Here is a 9,830-nt window from a genome sequence, read left to right on the forward strand (position 1 = left end):
CTTTTCCCTTTATGGTACAGCTTCTCACACAATAGAAATTACTAGGATTCTCAGATGTTTCTTGGCACAAAAAGAAGTCAGTTTGATGGGACACCCCTTTTCGTGGTGAACATTAGCAAACTATTCACCTCCTAATTTGCTTTCTCAAAAAACCTTACCAATTTTTTTCCCTTTGAGTGACAGTCAGGTTCAGTAGTAATGGCAATTCTTACTCAACTGTTTCTAATCAATGGCACACAGAGAAGAATTTAAATGACCCTGCCCAGGACACTGTGATGATGACAGTTGGACAAGATATATTTGTAATTCTGTAGAAACCTCCATGCCATTTCAAATTAACTTTCCATCATCTTTTATTGACACAAATAATGCCAGGATAGTAGAAATGGAAAATATTAGTAAAAGGGGGAAAATATTAGTAAAGTAGGAAAAATATTAGCTTGTATTTCCAGTTTGTGTTACACATGTGTTACACATTCTGTTTTCTGTTTCAAATATTGACCACATTTTCAGCAAAGCTTGTAAATGTATCTTGGCCCCCTACTACAATTGCCTATTGACTAAGAGTTCTTGTAATTAACTCTAGTTGGTTGTTGTTTTTTTTTTTTTTTTTTTTTTGGCCAGTGATTTTCTTGTCCAACTTTTGGAAGCTGATGAGAAGTCTCATTTTTTTTTTTTTTTGACTAGAGTCTATGCAAAAACTTCTAAAACAAAGATCAACTGAGGAGAATTTGGATGGATCTTTCACATGTCACCCTGGGAATATGAAATTCTGAAACAAGAAAATTATTTTTAAAACTTGGAACAAAATTGTTGAGTTACATTAATGAGCAGAGGTACAATATTTGAATTTTTATTCATGTTATTCTATTTGAACCAACTTGATTATCGTTGATGATGTCACTTAAACCTAGAGGATAGTAAAATGTGTATTTTGACATTTAGTCAAAATTAGTAGATAACTTATGTGATTAATAGTCTGAAAAAATTAAGCACCAGCACTGACAATGTGTTATTCATCTCCATGTCATCTGGAAACAAACTAAGTGCTATCTTGAATTTAAATTCAAGACCATGGAGACCATGCCTGTGCTATGGGCTCCAGACAGAGAGAACAGAGCTGTTGCACAAAACCTACAGCAGGACCCTGGCTTTAAAGAACAGTTTAGTTTTCTGTCCTGCTGCTTTTTGGCACTGTCAGGAGCATTCCTGACTGTGGTGGTCTGTTTGATTTCACAGGGCAGACAGATACTGGAGCGTGAGGAACTGAACAGAGATGGCAAGACAGCTGTCAAGTGTTTAACTATTTTCTATCACTAATAGTGACTCAGGAGTGAATGGCTTCATATCCCATTACCAAATCCTTGAAGCTTAGGGAATGTTTTTTTAAACTTCATTTTAGAAGGGGAATTTCTATGCTTGGCTTGGCTACTCCAATAAAATAAAAAGAATAATACAGCTCTTACTTCCACAGAGATGTGTGCTTATCCTGATGAATTTGCTGGACACTTTGAAAGAATTTTATATTGTATATTGACACATGCCACAGGCTTCTAATGCTCCTGTATTTGCCTACCTTTTCATTTGCATCATAAACTTATTATGTTAAATACTTACTAAAAACAAAGTCTTTAGTGGGGCAAAGAATATACACTTTGGAAGCAAGTTCACTTTTTACTACTGCTTAGTTCAATCTTTCCCTTTGTAACACAAATTTGAACTGCCATTGGAACAAAAAGAAAAGTCTAGTTTGAAATGCACATGAAAGTTTTAGTCTCCACTTGCTGACAGTAGAGTTCCTCTATTGCTTGAACTTCTTATGCATTCCCTAATATGTGCGCACAGTGTACAACCTTTTAGAAACAATTTTAGGTTCCCATATAATTGTATCCTAAATGAAATACAGATCTTCATTCATTTCAGAGCACGGTAGAACCTCAAAAACGTGTATTTTCCCTCTGTATAATCGCAATTCCCTTTTCCACGCGGACACGCAAACTTTTCCCCAGCGTAGCATCCTTCCTTTAGCTAGCAGAGACTCGCAGCACCTTTTTCACGAGCTACATGCTACAACTGCAAGCAAACAAACTCCCGAGCAGGTCGGCGGCGGGAGGGGCGCCCGAACACGCGGACACAGCCGGCTCCGGCTCCTCCAGCGGTGCGGAGGCAGCGCGGCCGCGGAGCTGCGCCGCGGGCGGAGCGGGGCGCGGGCGGACTTACCCGGCGTAGCGGCCGCGGTGGCCGCGGAGCGGTAGCGCAGCCTGGAGGCAGAGCAGACAAAGGGGCAGGAGCCCGCGGAGCGGCATCGTGCGGGGCCGCGCCGGCACCCCCGGCACCGCCAGCCCCGGCACCGCCAGCCCCGGCACCGCCAGCCCCGGCACCGCCGCCGCGCCCGCCCCAGGTGCGGCTGGTGCCGCGCACACAAAGCCGGGGCCGGAGCGGGGAGCAGCGGGGCGCTCGGAGGTGCCGCTGGTGGCCAGCGGCGAGGGCAGAAGCCGGGGGAGCACGCCCGTCGGCCGCCGCCCCGCCGCGCCTGGGCACGGGGATGGGGATGGGGACGGGACGGGGCTGGGCGGGGAGGCCCCCGCCCGCCCGCCGGGGAGGGCCGGGGGTGCGGGGGGAGCCCGGGGATGCGGGGGGAGCCCGGGGGGAGCCCGGGGGCTGCGGGGGGAGCCCGGGGGCCGGCAGGGGCCGGGCGGTGGGAGCAGCCCCCCGCGGGCACCGCGGCTCCGTCGGGGCCGGCGGGACGAGGGATGCGGCGGGGTGGGCTTCGGCTGCAGGTGCGGCGAGACGGCCGGGCAAGGGCTGCTTAACGCACAGTCTGTGGCAGCGGGGGATTATCGACGAGGTGTGCCCGGCTGGGCAAGAGCTGAGGCTGATGAGAGGGCAGAGACACGCTCCTGTGAAACAGAGTGCCAGAGAGTCCATCAGGAACCATAAAGTGGGATTTCAGTTTACTGGTGTGGTCAAAATCTCTTGTCTGAGTAGCAAGAATGGGAGAGACACTGATACAATAGAATGAATTAAAAGCCCAGCATGTCTTAAAACTGGACTTTTGCTGTCTCTTCCACACTCGTAAGGATGAAAGATCCACGTAAAGACAAGCCATTGGATCTTCGAGAATAACAAGGGAAATGGAGAAATTTTGCTGCAAATAATTGTAGTTTATAGAAAACACATGGAGTACCTGTTCAAAGAAAATATGGGTAAAAATACAATGCCAATATGGAATAAATAGATAGCCCCTTTGATACCTTTATGTTACATTTACTGAAAAGGAGCAAAACGTGTTTCAAACCCAACTGATTATCAGCCTCTGAGAGCAAAACGTGTGGGCTATAGACAAATAAAACCAGCTGACATTTGAACGTGTGAGAACTACTCTAAATCCCTGTTAATGTTTCAGAAACACAGGGAGCCTTTTGAAAAAGGACTGTATTAAACCACACACACTTTGTATTCTCTGGCTGAAAGGCAAACAAGCATTTTCCTTTGTCTCTTTTTCATACTGGCAGCAAATCTGACAGTAGTTGTATGATAAAGTCTGGAGGTGGAAAAGACTTGTCCAAGGCAGGATTATTCCCTTTGGTCTGGTTATTTGTGTTCTCGCTCTTGAGCTTCCCATCCCCCAATAACATGCCCCACTTAAAATCTCAAATTTATTTCTGGTGAGAATATGCAGAGGTGAATGTTTGTATGTGCTTACATGCTGTATATCTCTTGTTGAAAACACATTCCATTAACTACAGGCAAGCCCCCAGATCTGTTCTGTGAATCTTCAGTCTTATAATAAATGCAGCTTCAACTTTACAAACATCTATTTAATAAAAGCTCTGCTCTCTGTTCAGAGCTGACTTCAAAAGTACAGTTGAGCAACTGGCTTTTGGAGGGCATGAGTATGATATTAAAGGAAAACCCACTGCTTTATTACACATTTATTTTCCTTACTGTGTATCCTTGCTACACCTGAAGTGCATCAGTAATACACTAACTTATTTAAATTTTAAAAAATTGTAGTTTGGCTATTGTTCTAAAGTATTTGCTTTCCAGATAAAAACCTGCCTCTATTGGACTTAATAAGAATTTTACTTTTGGCATCTGATTGTAGAATAGTTTGGCTATTATTCTAAAAATTTTGTTTTCAAGAGAGAACTTGGCTCCATTTGTATTAGGGAGAATGTAATTATGGACTTCTATGGCTCTAGGTTTGAGTCTTAAATCCTGTCTTTCTGCAACATTCCCTGAAAATAAAATGCAAGAAGGTAATTAAAGAAGGAAAGGGAATTAAAGCACCAAAAGCAAAGAGTGAAGAAAAGTAACACAATGGGAAATAAATGCTCAAAAAAATGTTGTTGCTACCTTTCTTAATATGTACTACTTCTGGCAGTTTAAAATACATTTTAACTATAATTTTAAAGTACACTTTTAGAGCTGTGGAGAAGCTAGAGCTAGAAATAGCTCAAAAATACTGAAAAGGGCTTTAAGGGAGGTAGGGATAGTGAGGTGAATACGGGTCCATTGGCGTCTCTTTGATCCATTCAATTTAAGTTGTACTGTGTTACATACTGGAGGGCATACTGGAGGGAGGGCTGGAATTCTGTCATGCTGGCACCTAGGGAAGGATTCAAACACTGTAGTCGAGCCTGGAAGTTACACATGTGGTAAATCTACTTTCCTGAAAAGATGAGGCTATCAAACTTGCATCCAGCTAAGCAAACGATTTGAGACAAAGAATATCAGTATTTCTTTTCCTTCTCTTCTTGGAACAGAAAAGAGAAATTGCCAACACCAAGGGCAGCTTGGTAGTGATACCAGCTTTGGGTGGAACAGAAGAGAGCAAACTGAGATATAGTTTGCCTCTTAATGAATCAAGTTGTGAGATTTATCACAGCGTCCTATGCTTTACAAGGAACACAGGCTGCTGAAACAGAGGCAATTCTACACAGTGTGGAAACAAGAAAGGCTTCATTTAAAGTGAGTGGGCAGGCAGCCTACATTTGGTACCTAGACTTTAGAACATGCCACTAATTGGGAAGGACAGAAAAAGGGCATTAGTTTCTTATAAGCATGTTTTATAGCTTTGAGTTGTCCCAGCTCTCACCTCCATTAGAAGGTTGCATTGGCTTGAATAAACAATCCTTACTGTACATTTGTTAGAGACATAACAGTTCAGAAACAGGAGTTTAAAAGAGGTTTACATTTTCTAGTTTAAATCATACGCATTAATGATAAACTATAATAAGCGTATTCATGCTGGCATTTTCTCTGTTATAACTAATTAAAAAAATATTGAAGTTGAGTGAGTGCAATGTCCTTTTCCAGATCTGGTCTCCATTTCTTTTAACTCCCACAGGGAACTTGTCAGATGAAGGACAGTGAAAGTGGCCCTGCTGATTTTGTTCTAGATTAGGTTTTTGGTCTAAAAGAATGAACGTGAGAAAAATCCATGCATGAGTGCCATGGCTGGTTAGCCTTAACTAACCACTCTATGTGGTCAGGAGTGTTACAGTAGCAACAGGGAGCTGATAACCTGAGAACTTCCCACTCCTAGGAGTTGGTTGTTCAGGTTGTGCTGGGCTTTGCACTATGAGAGACAGGGTGCTGTTGATACCTGAGACAGTACTGTTACAATAAACTGGTGTTTGGCATTACCTTGGAGGGTATTCAGATGTAATTTTCTTACTAAAATTAAGTACAAGTATCATTAGAAGGACTTTAGAAGTACAAGTATCTTAAACTTGCTTTTAAGATTCTTGACATTCTGTCTTCAACTTACTTGGGGATGCTGCATTACCATAACTGAAAAATTTTATTTGAATTTGTGTCAATGGCGCTGAACTTTTATAAAATGGTTAAATTAAGTGAAAGTATGGAACAATTGCACTCAGAGAATTTCTGTCTTCTGCTATTATTCTGTTATTCTGCAGGAAAACAGGAATACAGGTTAAATATTCTTTTTTGTTTTGTAGAATTGAGGGACATTTAAATATGAGTTTGCTTTAGAAGCAGCTTAAGGAAAATAGGTATATAATAGACTATTCATCAACAGATCAACCCTCCATAGAAGCCTTAAGGAACCATATTAATAAATAACATCAGAGCACAGTATTACAAATCTGGTAAATCCATTCCTTAGTGTAGATTTAGTTTTGGAAAGACTGCTATACTTTTGTTCCTAGGTTTCTTTGTATGTATGGAATTCTTAGAGCTAACCATAGGAAAAAAAAAAAATCTTTAAAGGCTCTGCAGCAGGCACCCTCGTGAGGAAAAGCTTGTTCTGTCTTGACATTCTGCCTTAAGACACATGTGGCAACATGGTTTCAAACTTCTTGGACAAGCATTCTGAAAAAAAAAACACAACAACATTGCTCATGACAAATAACAGTGTATATAACTGGAAAAAGGAATTCCAGTGTCTAGACTTCATCTCAGATGTCTCTACCCCTGCTAATACACATAAAGAGAAAATATAAAAATATTCCCTATACTGAATTTACAGGAGTTTTATTTGAGTGAAAATACGGCCCTTTATTAGGTAAGTGATTCCTCTATCTTTTCTGTTCTGATTAAAATTTTGTGCTTGGGAAATATGAGAATGTCAATTTAAAAATTTCTTGTGCCTCCTACACAAATAATGTGTATTTTCTTTCTGTGCAAATGATTTGTGTGTAGTAACACGTTGCTCATTTCTCCATCCTTCTCTGAACTTCTGTACTTTATAGTAGTTGAAGACCTCAGCCTTCCTCTAACTTCATGTAACCAATATTTTGGAGTGGTTTTGCAGGTGGGCACACTAAGATGTGCGGAGGCTGCATAATTTGTCCCAAGAGTAAGAGCAAGTCTTTAGCAATTCTAAGTCTAGCATATGGATTTCATGACTATAACCACTCAAACATATAGAATTTGTCAATTTGTATTTGATTGTGCTTCTAATTTAAAAGGCAAACATTTTAGTTCCCAGAGTCTCAAACTCGTCTTAGTGTACTTGGGCTTAGATACGATCTCACTTGTTTGCTCCAAGGATAGGTGACATATTCACAATGTCATAAAATCACAGAACCATAAAATCATCGAGGTTGGAAAACACCAATGAGCTTTGAAAAGATCACCAAGTCCAACCATTAATTGAGCACTTCCAACTACATTGTACGTTCAATATCTAGTTTTAAAATACATATTATTTGCAATAATTGGAGAGCCAGTAATTAGTTTTTACAATGCTGAGAAGAAAGAAAAATGATAGCAATGTTTATTTTGAAACACTGCTAGAAATCTTCCAAATCAGCACTGCTCTATAGCAGCTACTGCCCACGAAAGATGGCAGGTGCCAAAAATTTATTTATAACAATTGGCATTTTCCATATACACACATGTGAAAATTAAGAAGGAAAGGGTACTTCTGACTCCCGGCAAACTTCTGTCTGCATTCTGCAGTGGACTATTATTATATCTTCTGGGAGGAAAGGGAGCATTATGTAGAGTGTCTTACTGGAGGTAGGTGAAGCAGAAACTATGGAGCTGTTAATTTATCTGTCAGCTGCACTGGCATGAAAAGTGGCTTTCCTCCTCCTCCCTTTTTCACCCTTAACATTGCCTCATAATTATCAGGTCATTTTACCATCTGTGCCTGGAATGATATTTTGATTGTCCTCCTTCAAATTTGGATGCCTCAATAGTTTGAAACTATATAATTAGGTGGTATGTACTTCAGAGCTTTATGCAACTTGAATGCTGAAAAATGCTGAAAAGACTGGAAAATATGAATGGTGAAATACACTGGTATTACAGAATTCTGTCAGTTCTGAAACATTAAAAAGCCAAAGAATAAAATCTAGGTCTGGTGAAATATGTCAGAAGAGGAAAACAAGGGGAACTCCGAAAGCATATTTAATGCAAACATCCTTGGGTCTTACAAGCAGACACCACTACAGTGAGATCATACCATCTATCCATCAACAAATCCTAAAAAAATGGATGCATGTGAGCTGGGCTACGAGAGGGAATTGTTTCAGTTGGGAAATAGAGAATTTCCAGAGCCCTGAGGGCTCTTCTGTCCCTGCCTGCACCTCCCCAGGGCTCCTCATCTCTGCTCACAGTCCAGGGCCCCATGTCAGCCCCTGCCCCAGCGATGCCACAGCAGAGCTCCAGCTCCCCACAGCCCTGCCTGGCCATGGCCCTACAAACCAGGCTCACATCCTGGGGCTGGGGCTACCTGGGGAGACCCTAATGCTTCCAGCCCACAGGGAGCTGCCTTTTTCTGCTCCCCGACATTACAGGTGTCTTTATCCTCTCCAGCTTGGTTATCCTCTTCATTGGCTGACATAGTGAAGACACACACAGCCTGGCAGCTCAAAGCAGAGGTTAAGTGGCTACAAAGCAAGAAGAGGCAGAGCAGCAGGAGTTTCCAGGTACCAGAGGCTGCATTGCAGCCATAAGTATGGAGATACAATGCCATAAAATAATCTGAACTCAAACCCTCATATTTGTGATTAACACCTCACTTGAGTTTTACAGCCACTGAGTTATTTTGACCAATATTATACTGACTTAACAAGAGTTTACAAGATTTTGATTCAGGAAAGAACTTCATAATGAGAATTTCATAATTTTGTCATTTCATCATTTGATGGAAGTTGTGGGGATCCATATATTTTTCACTGAAAGGTCATCTCTTGTAATGTTCTGTTGGGGGGGGTCCTTCCATTAAATGTGATACTTTAAACATACCCATTTAATTTAAACACTTTAAAGAACAAACTGTAAAACTCTTTGTGAAGAGAAGTATGGAAAATAGTTTGTTTAAGGAAAGAAAATGTGATGTCTAAGCTAGTCCTTAAAGTACATTATCTGAATGCAGTATCTCTTCTTCCTTTTAGAACAAGTACCCAGTGTTTTATAACTCAGGTAGCACAGAGTCTTCATGCATTGCTCTCTTAAATGTGATGATTTCAGGCATGACAGCAGTGGCTGAGACAAAGATGTGCAATTTTCTTTTGCTTTATTTTTCCTTGGACTGATTAGAATTCCCTTCATAAGCAAATTACACCCCACTCACACCCTGCCAGTGTAAAAATGTCTTTATCTTTTGATAGGCTATTCCACTGTTGGAGAAACAAAAAACCCCAACCTGGAAGCAATATATTAGGAAGGAAAAAAGGGGTTTCAGCTGCTATGTTACTGTCCAAAGAGGTTAGCACACGAAAACAGAGCAGGAGCAGACAAGCAGAAAATACCTTTACCCATTAGGAGCCTGTTAAACTGTTTTTCTTCCCTGAGTAGTCAGTCAGCGATGTCAAATTGTTAACCAAGTGATGACTTTCTCTGTTGTTTCTTAACACTATTAAAAGTGTTTCACATAACATCCTCCAATCTCTGTGTGACTGTAGAAGGAAGATAATCCTTTGTGGTAATATTTAGCTCAGCTGTATGTGCAGCTGTATTAGGTAAGTCCTACTAAGTAAAAAAACCTCAATTCAGATTCATTATCAGCTCAATTATTCTATTATCAATTATTAATTATCTTGCTAAACTCTAAATATTTCTGTGTTTCTTTGTTTTTCCAGCCTAGATAGTGTCCTGCTTTCCTGCCCACAACTTGTGACTGACATACCAGAGAAGCAATAAACATTTTTGAATCTGGGCTCCATAGAGCAAAAACTTTCCTTGTTCTAAGACACTAAAAAAGAACTTTGGAACCTTTTCTCTGGAAACGAACTACAATTTTCTGCCCTCTATTAATGCAAAACTCAGTAGTGAAGATCCATATGAACTGTCAAGTACACTTTTTCTAAGTAACATCTTCATTAATATGGAAGTATTTTGGTGTAATA

At 40.9% G+C, this 9,830-nt stretch overlaps 1 protein-coding gene across 1 annotated transcript in view; it reads right to left on the bottom strand.

The window, feature by feature from the left end:
• CPA6 (carboxypeptidase A6) overlaps positions 1-8,323 on the bottom strand; it is an 86,281-nt gene extending 77,958 nt beyond the window's left edge. The window contains exons 1-2 of the mRNA XM_031503736.3: positions 8,185-8,323; positions 2,221-2,821 (exon numbers count right to left, since the gene is read on the bottom strand). Coding sequence (XP_031359596.3) covers positions 2,221-2,821; positions 8,185-8,323 — 740 coding nt within the window. The remainder of the gene's footprint in view (positions 1-2,220; positions 2,822-8,184) is intronic.
• Between the last annotated feature and the right edge of the window lie 1,507 nt (positions 8,324-9,830).

The sequence above is a fragment of the Lonchura striata genome, chromosome 2 (assembly GCF_050655825.1).
Source record: "Lonchura striata isolate lonStrDom1 chromosome 2, ASM5065582v1, whole genome shotgun sequence".
NCBI classification, from domain to species: Eukaryota; Metazoa; Chordata; class Aves; order Passeriformes; family Estrildidae; genus Lonchura; species Lonchura striata.